At 47.6% G+C, this 15,095-nt stretch overlaps 4 protein-coding genes across 12 annotated transcripts in view; 1 reads left to right on the forward strand and 3 right to left on the reverse strand.

Annotated features, from left to right (window-relative positions):
- Positions 1-4,177, reverse strand: part of KIAA0753 — a 62,493-nt gene extending 58,316 nt beyond the window's left edge. For 7 of the 9 annotated variants that reach the window (XR_010153188.1, XR_010153189.1, XM_063799513.1 and 4 more), the window contains exon 1: positions 4,059-4,177. The gene's annotated coding sequence lies outside the window, so the exon portion shown is untranslated. Of the gene's footprint in view, positions 1-1,067; positions 1,152-3,537; positions 3,560-4,058 lie in introns of those variants that run through there. The other 2 variants (XM_016931374.3, XM_016931373.4) reach the window with 2 other exon arrangements.
- LOC129137653 (collagen alpha-1(I) chain) lies at positions 83-3,840 on the reverse strand. Its single transcript, XM_054670772.2, has one exon. It carries the CDS (start codon positions 3,736-3,738, stop codon positions 202-204), a length of 3,537 nt encoding a protein of 1,178 aa, XP_054526747.1. The 5' UTR covers positions 3,739-3,840; the 3' UTR covers positions 83-201.
- A 220-nt stretch (positions 4,178-4,397) lies between the features above and the next one.
- Positions 4,398-6,546, forward strand: TXNDC17 (thioredoxin domain containing 17). Its single transcript, XM_511988.8, has 4 exons — positions 4,398-4,649; positions 5,176-5,257; positions 5,668-5,743; positions 6,371-6,546. Exons 1-4 carry the CDS (start codon positions 4,505-4,507, stop codon positions 6,437-6,439), a joined length of 372 nt encoding a protein of 123 aa, XP_511988.2. The 5' UTR covers positions 4,398-4,504; the 3' UTR covers positions 6,440-6,546.
- A 1,153-nt stretch (positions 6,547-7,699) lies between these two features.
- MED31 (mediator complex subunit 31) lies at positions 7,700-14,983 on the reverse strand. Its single transcript, XM_523838.7, has 4 exons — positions 14,686-14,983; positions 13,787-13,864; positions 13,411-13,507; positions 7,700-8,081 (listed from the first exon to the last, which is right to left on the reverse strand). Exons 1-4 carry the CDS (start codon positions 14,981-14,983, stop codon positions 7,889-7,891), a joined length of 666 nt encoding a protein of 221 aa, XP_523838.5. The 3' UTR covers positions 7,700-7,888.
- Positions 14,984-15,095: the final 112 nt, after the last annotated feature.

Raw genomic sequence — 15,095 nt, forward strand, 5'->3', positions numbered from 1 at the left:
TCTCCTTGCAATCTGGCCCTTTCCCACTGCTCCAGGAAACGTCCCAATTTGTCCCTCTACATACCCTGGGGCATCTCCACGAAAACCCTCTCTCCCCCATGTTGAGATGCCCTTACAGCCTGTGCCTTCATCCGCAACCCATGACAAACCTACCCCGAACCTGTTTCCTCCCACACAGCCCCAACTTCTTCCCTACACACACTACTGGAACGCCCCCCTCAATCTAGCCTCCCCCACATAACTCTCTCCCAAATTGCTCCCTCTCACTCTGACTGCAGACAATCCCCCAGCCAGCCTCCTCCCACTTGGCTGTAGGTGGTCTCTGAAATGGCCAAGGCCTATTTCCTCCCTTGAAACTGAGGGTACCCCCACAGCTGTTCTTGTCCCTGACATGCCTAGAGCATTCTCATAGGCTGTTTCTTCCCCCACAGACCTTGGACAGCTCCATAACCTGGCCCCAGGCACACAGGTGTGAGATGTCCCCACAGCCTGGCTGCCCCCGGCCAGTCCCAAAATATTCCCACCTCCTGTCTCATCCTCTGAAGCCCCCACTCCCCCTGTGGACTGTCTCCTCAGCACGGTCAGACCTGAGACACCCAAGTCCGCTTCTGCTCCTGAGGACCCAGTCACCCACACCGCAGCAGGCGCACGCCCTGCCATGGGAGCTCCTACAGCTGCAAGCACCCCCAGAGGCAGAGGCACCCTCCCGGCCTCGGGAATGGCTCCACCGTGTCTCCTTCTCCACAGGCCTGAGACACCTTCAGAGCCTGTCTCCCCCTCCACAGGTCCAGGAACCCTGGCAGCTGTGGGCCCCTCAGTGGCCAGTCTCCTTCCCCATATGCCTGAGCCGTCATCCCCAGAGCCAGTATCCCCTACCATTGGCCCAGGAAGCCCGGGAGCTGTGGGCACTCCCACGGCCATGGAACCTCTAGCAGCCACAGGCCTCCCAGCAGTCTGCCTTCTTCCAGACAGGCCAGAGACATGCTCAAAGATGGTCCCCTCCCCCACAGACCCCAGCAGCCCCACAGCCATGGACACTCCTGTAGTCTGTCTGCCTCCCAACAAACCTGAGACACCCCCAGAGCCAGTCTTCTCCGCCATGGGCCCAGGCATCCTGGTCGAAGTGGGCACCTCCATCCTTGTGGGACCCTTGGCATCTGCAGGTCCGCCCACTGTCTCTCTTTCACCCCACAATTCTGAGCCAGTTTCCTCTTGCACAGGCCTAGGCACCCTGGGAGCCACGGGCACCCCACTAGCTGCAGACAGCCCCACAGTGCCAGGCATTCCTGCAGTTTGCTGCCTCCCTGACAAGCCTGAAAAGCCTCCAGCACCAGGCTCCAGCTCCACAGAACCAGGCACCCTAGGAGCCAGAAGGACTTCGGTGGCCACAGGAGCCCTGACCCTCTGTCTCTGTCCCCAGGGTCTTGGGATACCCCCAGAGTCAGTCTCCCCCGCAAGCCCAGGCCCCTCAGGCACCACAGGAACCCCAATAGTCTGTCTCCTCCCCCATGGGCCCGGGAAGGCCCCAGAACCACAATCCTCCCCGCCAGACCACAGCTTCTCCCGAGCCACGTGTCCCCCTGAAGCCACGGATTCCTCCCCGCCTGACCACAGCTCCTCCTGAGCCACGGGTCCCCCTGAAGCCACGGATTCCTCTCCGCCAGACCACAGCTCCTCCCGAGCCACGGGTCCCCCCGAAGCCACAGATATTCTGGCAGCCCGAGTCCTTTCCCACAGGTTCAAAATGTCTCTAGAGCTGCCTTCCTGACACACAGGGCCAGACGCCCACACAGCAGCAGGCACTCTGGCAGGCACCTTTCCAGAGCCGGGCACACCCATTGCCATGAGGACCCCTGCTGTGGCGCACCCCTGCCGGGGCACATCTGCTGCCCTGGGTATGCCCACCGTCTCAGACACCCCCACAGCCTGCCTCCTCCCACACTGACATGCAACATCTCCACAGCCAGCCTCCTGATCCACTGACCCAGGGACCCCTAAAGCTGGAGGCCCCAGACTCTCTGGCTCCCCCACAGCCTGCCTCCTTTCCCACGGGCTCAGAACATTCCCACTACAGGTCTCCTCTCCAAGCCCAGGCACTGTCTCGGCTGGGGGCCCCCCAAGAGCTTGCTGTCCGTCCCACAGGCCCAGGCCCCCGCTGTGGCTCAGCTCTTCTCCCAGGGCTCCAGGTACCACCACAGCCTGGGGCACCCCTACCATCTGTCCCGCTCCCCACAGCCCTGGGACACTCACACAGCCCGTGTCCTTCCCCAAGGCCCTGGGTACCCCTGTAGCCTGTTCTATCCCCCACAGGCCTGGGGCACCCCCAGAACCTGCTGCCTGCTCCCCAGGACATGATGACTCTGCAGTCTGCGCAGCTCCCCGTGACCCTGGATCACCCCCAGAGCCTGTCTCCACCCACACAGGCTGTCCCCTTTCCCTGAACCCTGGGTCACCTCCACATCTAGTTTCCTCTTCAGTAGCACAGGGCACCCCAACAGAGTATCCTGTGCCCCACGGGCCGGGCATACCCACAGAGTCTGTCTCCTCCACAGCCTGTCTCCTGTAACACACACCTGCGGCACCCACAAAAGTAGGCTCCTCCTCCACAGCATCGGACACCCCCACAGCCTGTCCCCTCCCCCATACGCCAGGGGTGGCCCCACAGACTGCTTCATGTGTCAGAGCCCCAGGAATCTGCGGGGACTGTCCTCTCCCCCACAGACCTGCAGCACCCCCACAGCCGAGCTCTCCCTCCATGGCTCTGGGCGCTCCCACAGCCCCAGTCCACCCCACGGTCCCAGGCTCGCCCATAGTCTGTTCTTTTTCACAAGGGCCTGAGACAAACCCATAGCCTATCTCCTCCCCACAGCTTCTCCCCTCCACAGCTTCTCCCCTCCACAGGTGCGGGGCCATTTCAGAACTTGACGCCAAAGCCCCAGGCACACTCGCAGGAGGCACCCTCCCAGCCTGTCCCTGTCCACAGAAGCTTAAGGCTCTCTCATAAGCTGCCCCTAAGCCCAGAGCTGTGGGCCCTGAGGGGGCCCGAGGGATCCCCCTTGCCTGTCCCTTCACCCAGGGCCCTGTAAGACCGCCGCGGCTTGTCTCTACCCAGGAAGCTCGGCCAGGAACACCCCTTTCGACAGGTCCCTCTCCTGCAGGCACGGGATGGAGCTCGACTCTACTTCCTTCCCCACATCCCGAGGCGGCCCTCATAGCCTGCACCTTCAGCCACAGGTGCAGAATGCTCTCATGGCCCAGAGATCCCGGGCGACCTTTTCTCTCGCAGCCCCGGGGACTTCTATCTTCGGTCTCCTCCTCCCCAGACCCGGTCACCCACACAGCCCCGGCAGGCCCCACCACCTCGGGCTCCCCCACAGCCCCGTTCACCCACACAGCCCCAGGGTCCCTTGCAGCCTCGATGGAGCCTGGGGTCCCAGGAGCTCCCAAAGCCTCATTCGCCCCGGCGGCGTCGGCTGTCTCCGCCGCTTGTCTCGTCCCCCATGGCCGCTGACAGCCCTGTGGCCTTTCTGCACTCACACAGCGCGTCTCCCACTCCGAGGACTTCGCCCGGCGCCTTGCTCCACGGCCTCGGGACGTCCCTGCGCCCCGTCTCTTCCCCCACAGCCGCCGAACCCCCCGCCCCGACCTGCTGGGCCCCACGCAGCGACCCGGCATCTTAGCCGCCTGCTCGCCCCGGCGCAGCCTGGGCAAGGCCCCACGGCGAGTCTCCCGGCTCATAGCTCCAGGGCAGTTCCCTTCCTCCCTACCGCGGCCCTGGGGGTTGTCTTAGCACCTCGCTCCCTAAGCTGCTCCACACACGCACTCACACACTCCGCTCCGGCCTTGCAGCCTTTCTCCCTCCCAGCCCCTCACCCATCCCACCCCCGCCCAGTCTCGGGAACCCGCCCCCAGTCCCAGACCCCCCTAAAGCCTAGACGGCAGAAAAGGTAACTGGGGGGACAAAGCAACAAAGACTTTCCGAGTCAGATCTCCTCTCCCCCAAGTCCATGACTCTATGCGGCTTCCCAGAATCCCCCCTAGCCCCGGCCCGAGCCCACCTGGCCTGGGGTGAGGCGCGGCTACTGGGAGGCGGGCAACTGGGGCCCCCAACAAGGCCGCGCTTCCGGCCGCCTGCCCAGTCGCCATAGCAACAGGCGCAGGGCGGCTTGGGAGCCTTTGAGGCCCCGAACTATTTAAGGATCCAGGTGTTGCAAGGCGGTAAGTTTTGCAGCCAGTGTCCATGAGGTCGGGGCTGGGACTAGATTAGGGTAGATCTAAGCCTGGGCTTGGGAGTGCAGCTAGCGCAGAAAGATCTGAGGAACTAGAGCAAAAAGCCATGCGGATGGATTGTGGTCGTCAGAGGCTCCCGTACTCTTCAGCGTCGCTGGCTTCCGCAGGCTCCGCCCTCTCTTGCCCACCCGGAAACAGCCTCGCCCCGCCTACGCAGGACCCAACCGCGGCGACCAGACGTGCACTCCTCCAGTAGCGGCTGCACGTCGTGCCAATGGCCCGCTATGAGGAGGTGAGCGTGTCCGGCTTCGAGGAGTTCCACCGGGCCGTGGAACAGCACAATGGCAAGACCATTTTCGCCTACTTTACGGGTTCTAAGGACGCCGGGGGGAAAAGCTGGTGCCCCGATTGCGTGCAGGGTGAGGCCGGGATTCGGGGGCTGCTGTCCAATGGAAATGGCAGGAAGGTCGAGCCTACGGCCAGAAGGGGGGCTTAGCGGAGGCAGAGTCTTGGTTCCAGACATCCGCGGAGCAATCTGAGCTGTCCCCAAGTCTCCTTCTATTAAATCCTACCTCGCCCTGCCAAGAGCGCTCTTTCTTTTACCATCTTACCCGGATGATCTTGGAATCTAGTTCCTTAAAACTTCTCACTCCCCCAGTACCATTAGTGTCTTACAGGATACGTGAGTTGGTCAGCAAATACATGTGCTTTCCATTGTTATGGGCGCGGTGGTGCAGGGGCAAATCGGGACTGGGATTTGGTCCTTACCCTTAACGTGGCTCTAAGACCAGAAGGGAACACCTGACTTCTGGTGACCTCTTCAGTTAGCTGCAGGTTAAAGTCTGAGTGCTTACCAAGACTGGGGGAAGGGGGAAAGAACACAGTTTATACGTGCCTGATTGTAGAGGTGACGTGCGATTATTTTATCTCAACTTTTTTTTAAAGCTGAACCAGTCGTACGAGAGGGGCTGAAGCACATTAGTGAAGGATGTGTGTTCATCTACTGCCAAGTAGGAGAAAAGCCTTAGTAAGTGGCAATGTATAATCTACCTCGCAGACGTGCACAAATTGCATACTTAGGAGGGAAGGGCCTCAGGGACTTACCCAGTTTGTCTTACAAGGTAATGTCTGACAAGTTAAACTATTAGAAGCTATTAAATACAAATTTAAAATGCCCACCTGAATTAAGTAAGGGTAATTCAACGAATTTGGTCTGGTGTAAGCCCAGAACTTAGCTGGCTTTACTTTTATATCTTAGTCACACTTTGAAACTTTGCACAGGGTAATTAGTAGATTAAGCCATAGTCCGCAAGGTTTTTTAAGTGTTTGCAAGAACAGTGATTACTAAAAAATTAAATGTAGGACTATGTCAAATATTAAGCAAACTGTAATAAACCAAGTAAATTTTTTTCATGATCACTTTTTCTTTTGGAATAGTTGGAAAGATCCAAATAATGACTTCAGAAAAAACTTGAAAGTAACAGCAGTGCCTACACTACTTAAGTATGGAACAGTAAGTATCTTTAAATATGCTGGGCCTGTAATCACTGTCAGAACTCTTTTAACTTGCTGTGGATCCAGATTTGAAAAGATCTTGACATTTCATCTCAATTCCATTGTTGTTCAGAGTGCTGCTGTGAAAGTCCATTCCTATGGCCAATCCCAATAAACTGATAATGTAAATATCTAGCTATTAGGTCTTTTTCATGTTAAGTCACTCTTAAAAAACCAGAAAGTAGATTGACTCATAATTCCTTAAAACATTTACATCAACAGTTGTTTTCTGTTTAATTCATAATTCTGGTTAAAAAGTAAGGGCATCTCTTCTAGTTCAGTCATGCCCCTGGGATCCTAAATTAAAGAGTTGAGGGGAAGAAGAGGGCACTGGGCTTGCTGTCTCCTGTTTTAGTCTGTGGAGCTTCCTGGTATTTGGGGTTTAAGTCTCTTGAGCCAAGTATGTTAGTGATTCATCTTACAGCAAATATATTGATTCTTTCATAAAACTTGTTATAACTAGATGATAGTTTCTGAATTGCGTAATTTCTGTGTTCAAAGATTAGTGTCATTCGAGGCAGAACTCATTCCACTCCTAATAACGTTTTATAGAAGCAGTGAAGATTTGACTGTTCTTCTCTTACAGCCTCAAAAACTGGTAGAATCTGAGTGTCTTCAGGCCAACCTGGTGGAAATGTTGTTCTCTGAAGATTAAGATTTTAGGATGGCAATCATGTCTTGATGTCCTGATTTGTTCTAGTATCAATAAACTGTATACTTGCTTTGAATTCATGTTAGCAATAAATGATGTTAAAAAACTGGCATGTGTCTAAACAATAGAGTGCTATTAAAATGCCCATGAACCTTTAGTTTGCCTGTAAATACATGGATATTTTTAAGATATAAAGAAGTCTTCAGAAATAGCAGTAAAGGCTCAAAGGAACGTATTCTTGAAGGTGACGGAAATACCTAAAAACTCCTAAAGGTGCAGAGCACACCTTCCAAATCTCTCAAAAGATCAGTATCTTTTATTTTAAGTTCTCTCCATCTGCAAAGCAACTGATGATATTCCTGAAACCCCTTCTTTGATTTTGGAATGTAGAACCTAACCTCACCACTGAAGGAAAGCACATGACCTCTAATCCAGCCTCTGCTTAATTCAGGCAGTTTTGTTTTGTTTAATAAAAAACAGACTCCTGAGCACTAGAGGTAGTTTGTTTTGCAGCTGTCTCAGCGTGCTTTACTTGGGATGAGGCAGGTGGCGGAGAGCGGCTGGAAAGACTATATAACCCAGTTGTGGGAAGAACTCCAAGCTGGGAGTCAGTCATACTGATTCTACCAGTTACTAGCTGTGTAACCACAGGCAAGTTACTCACCCCGTCCAAACCTCAGTTTTCTCTTCTATAAACAAGGTTCTTAGAATAAAATGAGAATTCAAGGAAGCACTTAACATAGCACCTGGTTTGTGGTACCTCCCAAATCAATGTTAGCTTTCCCAAATGAACACAAGTATTTGAGGCTCCTCATGTTTGTTCTAAAGTCAAGAGTCCAGTTAGTAACTAACCACTAGTTGTCCTGCCATGACTAGGTCAAGTGAGGCCACAGTGATTCAGTGATTCTTAAAGCCACCTTGCAAAGCAGGTAATACAGTTATTTCCTGTCCTGTAGAATTCAAGAACCTTTATGCAGTTCCTGTCCTATGATTTAAAGAGGTCAGTGACTCCATTACTCTCACTACATTTTAGATAAGAGTGGTAGAGTAGTTGATCTGAGAGACAGTAAGGTTCCAGGAGATGGTCTTGCCCTACTATATGTCAGGAACAGCTAGCCTTAGAATTCAGTATACTTGGTGGCCCACCCCTACCCCATGCCCCAGTGCCTTATTTGGTCTAAAGCACCTAACTTTTCCATTCTTAGTCAGCTGATTATGCTAAATGCGTAAAAAAGAAAAACACCTTACAAATCCACAGGGAAATCAAAGAACAATTCAGGTTTAACAGAAATAGTCTATTAACAATAAAAAGTTGGATTAAAAAGCACACTAAAGGTTCTAGGGGCTACCATAATAAAGGTAGATAGGAAGAGTTTTCATTTTTTTTGTCTTCACTGTACAAAAGAAATACATTATATACATGTATTAAGTGCCTCGTTTGTATCCAGTTTTTCATTTTCCCGATGTGTTATTTTGCTGTTGCTGCTCTGCCAAGGCTTGCTGAAGGCGCATCCGCTTCCGGGAATAGTGCTGCCAATGTAGAATCTGCTGTTCATCAATAAATTTCGCACACTGAGCATTCACCAGCTCCTTTCGGAAGTGTTCATATTGGAGCAGCTCTAACATGTGTAAACACTGAGGGTACCTGGGTTTAAGTTTGTAAGTGAAGGAACAACATAATTTAGGTAAATAATGCCAAGGTATAATTCAGTTATTCTCTTAAAAACGATCTTGTAGCCTACCATTTCTATAACAGTAACTTAGTACACTCTGGTAGCATAGGGTTTTTTCCCCGATTAGTCATCAAAGGTCAGTGTTCAATATTTTCGAAAATGAGAAGGTTTAAGTTCAGAAAGATTAAATTAACTTGCTCAAGACCACACAACACAGTAACTGGTAAGCAGAGTGAAAATTTAGGGACAAACCATGCTATTCCCTTCTAGTGGTTTCCAACGTGAAGAACATGAACATATTTTAGTAATTATGTGTTTAATTGATAGTTACTCATTTTTCCTTCAATAGGGATAAAAAGACAACTTTCATTTAAAAGTGAGTGTGAAAAAGGACTATGCACATACATTGTACTCTTGTTGTCCACAGGGATATACCAATTCTGAAATTAGATATACTCTAGGATTGGACAAGTAAATATACTGTGGATAAGGACAGCCAAATTTCTGGCTATCAGAAAAGGAGTTATAGACATAGAAAGGAAAAAGGCTAGAATGAACCCTGTGTTACTGAGCTGGTATTGAAAACATCAGTATGTACTTAGGCTTTTAATATAGACAGACATAGAATAAACAGATGTATATGTGTGTGCATGTATACACATACATACATATATACATAGTTCTTGAGCTTTGTGTACTGACAGGGCCTAGAAGCAATGACACTGTGGTACTAATGAACACACAATGACCAGATTGTGGTTGCCAAGGAGCAGGTTTCCTTGGAGAAAAGGGTGATTCAGGGATAAGACAGGAAAAGTACAAGATGAGCCTGGAACATTACGTAGTGCCAGAAGAAAAAGTGCTAAAAATTCTTGGGAGGATCAAAAGTATTCAGGAGTCAACTTGAAAGGCCTCCCAATGGCCAAATCTGGAATACTTAGCGCAAGAAAATACATAATTCTAATTCACAATTCTACTAAAAATAAGAATCCAAAAGTCCACACTAAATGGATGTAAATTTCTTTAATAAAATAATAGAAAACAAGGGAATATACTTCCTTACAATCGAATTCCAAACTAATAAATGCAGAATGATAGAATTAGAAAATCATCACAGTAAAAAATGTTTCAAGCAATTATCTTCAAAAGATGCTAAAATAGGCAAAATACATGTAATATGATATTTACATAGTCTCAAAGGATTTCCCTATAAGATACTTATTAAATACACAAGGAAAAATAGCAACTTAATATGGAGAAACCTAGACGGTACCACCCTCAACCAAGTTACCAAAATTTATGTCACCAGTAGTGGGACAAATAGACTTCATGTGACTGCAGATATATGAAGGATACAAATCATTTCTGTCATAGTCATGGAAAAGAAAAGACCACTGAGATGAAAGGAGACTAAGAAGACATGACAGCAAAATGCAACATACGGGCCTAGACTGGATCCTGCACTACATACAGGACACCAGCAGAACAACTGGCAAAATGTGAATGAGGTCTGTAGATTAGGTAATAATATTAATGTGCTGATTTTTGCTGATTGTAGTGTTACACATTTGGAATACGTGGGTGAAGAAAATACAGGAATTATCTTTACTATTTTTCCAGCTATTTTGTAAGTGAAATTATTTCAAGTTAAAAAGACATAAAAGCTAACAGACAATTAAAATACATTAACATATAGGAAGTGTGGGGAAAAGAGAGATCAGATTGTTCCTGTGTCTGCGTAGAAAAGGAAGACATAAGAAACTCCCTTTTGATCTGTACTAAGAAAAATTGTTCTGCTTTGAGATGCTGTTAATCTGTAAATTTAGCCCCAACTCTGTGCTCCCAGAAACATGTGCTATATTGAATCAAGGTTTAATGGATTTAGGGCTGTGCAGGATGTGCCTTGCTAACAATATGTTTGCAGGCAGTATGCTTGGTAAAAGCCATCACCATTCTCCATTCTCGATTAACCAGAGACACAATGCACTGCGGAAGGCCGCAGGGACCCCTGCCCAGAAAAGCCTGGGTATTGTCCAGGTTTCCCCCAACTGAGACAGCCTGAGATATGGCTTCGTGGGAAAGGAAAGACCTTACATCCCCCAGCCCGACACCTGTAAAGGGTCTGTGCTGAGGAGGAGTAGTGCAAGAGGGAGGCCTCTTTGCAGTTGAGATAAGATGAAGGCTTCTGTCTCCTGCTCGTCCCTGGGAATGGAATGTCTCAGTGTAAAGTCGACCATTCCCATTCGTTCTATTCTGAGATAGGAGAAAACCGCCCTGTGGCTGGAGGCGAGATATGCTGGCAGCAATACTGCTCTGTTGCTCTCTGCTAGTTAGATGTTTGTGTTAAGTGAAACATAAATCTAGCCTATGTGCACATCCAGGCACAGTACCTTTCCTTGAACTTACTCATGATACAGATTCCTTTGCTCACGTTTCCCTGCTGACCTTCTCGCCACCTGTTGCCCTGCTGCACTCGCCTCGCCAAGATAGTAAAAATAATGATCAATAAATACTGAAGGAACTCAGAGACCGGCGCTGGTGCAGGTCCTCGCATGCTGAGTGTGCCGGTCCCCTGGGCCCACTGTTCTTTCTCTATACTTTGTCTCTGTGTCTTATTTCTTTTCTCATTCTTTCATCTCCACCTCACGAGAAATACCCACAGGTGTGGAGGGGCAGGCCCCCTTCAGGAAGTATGCAGATAAAGCCAAAGTTGCACAAGTGATATGCAAATGACTAAAGTGTGGAAAATAGGATACTACAGCAATGCTTCTAAAACTTTAATGTGTATATGGGTCACTTCTTAAAATGCAGATTGAATCCTTAGGCCTGGAGTGGGGCCTGAGCTCTGCATTTCTAAAAAGCTCCCAAATGAAACCAATGCTACTGATGTGAACACCACATTGAATAGAGGGCTTAATACCATGCTTCTAAGATAGTAACTTCCAAGACAGCAAAGATTTGCTATCCACACACTAAAAATACACAGTTGCTCTAATTGTTGGCTGCTTATGCTAGAATGCTCTATTCACACCTGCCCTGGCTAACTCCCTTTCATGACAGCATTAGTAGTTAAAATGACCAGGATGTTATGTTCCAGCCAGGTGGCCTTTAACAAGGTACTTAACCTCTCTAAGGTTCAGTTTCTTCAACTGTAAAATAATGTGACAACCAAGAGAATGGTCTCAAGTAGCATTTAGTTAATAACTAGAATTTAGACATGCAGTGATTATATCAGAATACCTTAGATGACAATAAAGAATCATACTCTGATAGGCTACAAGTCAACAAGATGAAATAGAAGCAGTATAAAAGGGAAGTTCTGCATTTGGTGTTTTTAAAAAGAAACAACATAGGGAGAACCCAACAGCATTGATGAAAATAAGAACTGAAGGATTTTAGTTGACATAATGCTTCCAGCAAGTCAACAATGTGATCCTCTTCCCCACTCTCACCCCCAAAAGTAATATAAACTTTAATTGAATTAATAGAGGTATATGACCACATGAAGAAAAGAAAGGACCTCTGGCCCACTGTACTCTGACCACACCTGAAGGCCTGTGTTTAGTTCTTGGCTGAACTGCATAAAGTACAACTGCCAAATATCCAAAGGAGGGAACCTCAACTCATGAGATCTGGACACCATGGCACAATGGCGGAGGGTAGTTGAGAAAAATAGATGGAAGAGAGATGTTATAGTGGCACCTACTGGCTATCAATGAAGCAGGCCAAGTGGTAGAAAGTGTCTCTTCCACCAGGTGGAAAGCAGCTAGTAGTGACAGCTGCTCTCAGCTTCAGCCCAGTTGTTGACTTGGGAGAATTAAGATCTATGGTTACTAGATCTTCCAGATTTGAAAGAGTAGCTGGAAATCTGCATTTGTTATATACAACTTTCTGATCTTTAAACGTTGGCAAGTATTAAAAAAACTAAAATCTTCTGCAGACTGAATAAAACGCCCAAAAGGGGCTAATTTGCAGTCTCTCTTGAATGTAAAATCTGGAAGGCTGTTGTCCTCAAGAGGGTATAGAATGGTTCTAGCTTAATCCAGGGACAAACAGACTGGGGCTACAAGGAGGTACATTATATCACAATATAAGGAAGAACTTTCTAATATCTGGCTAACAATTGAATCAGCTGTCCCTGACAGAGAAACACAGGCTCAATGGAAACCTCCAGAGTGTAGATGACCATCTCTCGGCAACGTTGTGGGTAAGATTAAACTTGTTGGTGGCTAAGGCTTCCAACACTGAGTCTGTAAATCTACATACATACAATATTCGTTGAAGTCTACTTTTCTTAAAAGTCTTTTCTTTGGATTATTAAATGGATAAAAAGCCAGAAAAGGTGCAAACGGTCCTGCAGGCAACATAAGACGTACATGCTTCATGAGTCAATTGTTATTGGACACAAAAAAGTGACTTTGAGAGAAGTTTGAAACATTTTCCTCTCAAACTTTTTTTTTTTTTTTTAAAGGTTCACTATTGCTTTCTACCTGCTTAAGACAAAGCAGGGGTGTGAGTTCAAGGTGGGTTGTTTTTTTTGTTTTGTTTTGTTTTTTTTAACCATTAAAAGGGAATTGCTTTGTGGTTATATGTTTCTTGCAACTTAGTAAGCCTTAACATGAAAGTGTCTGCTGAACGACCTGAATGGTAAATATATATATATAAATGAGTTAATGCATATGAAGCATTTAGCACTGTTCCTGGCAAATAAGAGGCCTTAAATAAAAGACAGCAACTCTAAGACTCAGGTAAGATCACCTCCTTCAAATAACCCCAGAAACACCTTCCTTACAGATACCCTCTTTTAATTTCAGCCCATGGCTTATGCTACTACATTTACAGATTGTGAGTTCTTAGGGACCAGAAACCTGGTGAGATGGGAAGGGTGGTAAAAGACAAGGTCAGAAAAGGCAGGGCCAGATCGTATAGGGCTTTAGCCCAAGAAAAAAGACTGGATTTTATTCTGCATGGAATGGAAAGCCATTGAAAGGTTCTAAGCAAGAAAGTAAAGTGTTCTGATTTATATTTTTAAAAGATTAAGTTGGTTTCTGTGTAGAAAGCTGTTTTGCTTGGTTTGGGTTGGGGTGGAGATGGGGGCAGGAAGGTAAAAGTGGAAGCAGAGATAACCAGGGAGTAGATTACTGCAGTGTTACAAGTTAGAGATGAGGGTGTCTTGTATCAAGATGGTGATAACAAAAAGAAGTGGAGAGATTCCAAATACATTTTTCCCAATGTGAAACTAAGAAATCTATTATATAATAAAGTATACACATGCTTAGGATTATAAAAAATTAAACTTACTTTAGATACTTGGCATATTCTGGGTCTTTCCAGTAAAGCAAGTATTTAAGATAATTAACAAAAGCTTTGTCTTTGAAGTAACCTCTTTGGGCAAGAACTGAAAAGCATTAAAAAAAAAAAAATCTGTAGGTCAAACCAATCCTTAAACTGTGATTTGTTACCCCTAATATAAAGGATCTATTTACATAACACCCCCACCACCAACACACACTGGATTCAAAACACAAGTCCCAGTGCGCAATTATATCTATATACCAGCATAAGTGTAATGTCATTCAACTGAGAATGTGTAAAAGTAGATACTATTTTGAACTGCAACTCTTCTGTCAGAAATCATTAATAGCTACTCAATTTAATGAGGTGCTTAACAACTTACAATTAAGGTAATTTGGGTTGGCTAAACATTGCACAAATTCCAACTCCAACTGAAACCGAAGTCGATTTCCAGCATCATCTAGGAGACAAGACAGCAAAAATCATGGAAAACAAAGGTCACTGTATATAATACTGATTTGTAGTAAGGAAAGAGCAATAAAGAAACCTGACTAATGTTGAGATGGTCTTCCTAAACTAGGAGTGGGAGGAGATAAACCTTCCTTCGAAATCTAAGAAAAGCGGAGCCCTGATTAAAAGGAGTAAGTTAGAAGTTTCTCTAAAGTTAAAGAGAAATCATCAAAGAAAACAGCAACACAAACGGAGAATTCCTACCACTCGTGGGCCACTATGTAGGAATTTTAACAGTGATCACTAAGGTAGGCTGTAATAACTGTGGCTTCCCCTATTTTAATAATGCGTTGTAACAACTGTTAACAGTGATTAAGTTTCGCAAACGCTAGGGGCTGAATCAGTAAAGAAAAACTTAGGATGCAAGAGACTGCGGAGAGCCTAAAAGATCATGGAGCGCATGCATATAAGAAGCACCAGTAGCAGAATGATACACAAATCTGGCGACGATATTTCAAACTTAGGCAAGCTCATGTGAGAAGCAGAAAACCAATCAAGGAGGACACGGTTTCACACACAAGTCCTCTCCCTTAGTCTCACCCACGCCGGGGAGCTGGTGGGGTGGTGTCTGAATAGCAAAGATGTGCGAACAAACCAAATTAGGAAAACTGCAGAGTACCTTAGTCTTTCTAGACGCTACAAGAGCCTTCTCTCCTCTCTGTCCAAATATTAACCCTGCCAAGAGTAAGGCCTGGAAGGAGGCCACGGGGAAGAGGTCTGGGTCAAGGAGAGTTCCATCTGCGAAGACTCCAAGATCAGACAGCTACTCACCTGTCTCCATAGCGACGGCAGCAGCCATAACAAACGAAGACACCAAAACGCCACCAGCCTGACCGAGCAAAAGCCCAGAGAGGCGGGCGAAGTTCCGGAAACCACGGCTCCCTCTTCCGGTCCCGGGGCACTGTGGGATATGGGGCGGGGCGGCTCCGCCCATCCCCGACCAGCCCTGGATGGCTCCACCCGCGCTGGCTCCAAAATAGCGAGGGGGCGGGGCCCGGGCCGTGGGAGCGCCTGAGGGGCAGGAGTCCAGTGTTTTAGCCTTCGAAGGACCATGGTGCTTCCACGTCATCGTGTTGTGGCGCTCCCGGCTATGGCAGTACCGTAGTTTTCCTCTCTTCTGCCTGCGGTGACCGTTGGGCTGTAGGGTGCCCCGAGGCCTCCCTGGCCCCCTCACGCCGGCA

The sequence above is a fragment of the Pan troglodytes genome, chromosome 19 (genome assembly GCF_028858775.2).
Source record: "Pan troglodytes isolate AG18354 chromosome 19, NHGRI_mPanTro3-v2.0_pri, whole genome shotgun sequence".
Classification (NCBI taxonomy): domain Eukaryota; kingdom Metazoa; phylum Chordata; class Mammalia; order Primates; family Hominidae; genus Pan; species Pan troglodytes.

Excerpts from the sequence above, each read along its gene's own strand:
- MED31 (XM_523838.7), bottom strand. The coding sequence starts at position 14,983 with ATGACGTGGAAGCACCATGGTCCTTCGAAGGCTAAAACACTGGACTCC. Across the intron at positions 13,865-14,685 it reads TGCCGTCGCTATGGAGACAG|ATGATGCTGGAAATCGACTT; the intron begins GTGAGTAGCTGT and ends CTTGTCTCCTAG. Across the intron at positions 8,082-13,410 it reads GAATATGCCAAGTATCTAAA|GTACCCTCAGTGTTTACACA; the intron begins GTAAGTTTAATT and ends ACTTAAACCCAG.
- LOC129137653 (XM_054670772.2), bottom strand. The coding sequence starts at position 3,738 with ATGAGCCGGGAGACTCGCCGTGGGGCCTTGCCCAGGCTGCGCCGGGGC.
- TXNDC17 (XM_511988.8), top strand. The coding sequence starts at position 4,505 with ATGGCCCGCTATGAGGAGGTGAGCGTGTCCGGCTTCGAGGAGTTCCAC. Across the intron at positions 4,650-5,175 it reads GTGCCCCGATTGCGTGCAGG|CTGAACCAGTCGTACGAGAG; the intron begins GTGAGGCCGGGA and ends TTTTTTTTAAAG. Across the intron at positions 5,744-6,370 it reads CACTACTTAAGTATGGAACA|CCTCAAAAACTGGTAGAATC; the intron begins GTAAGTATCTTT and ends CTTCTCTTACAG.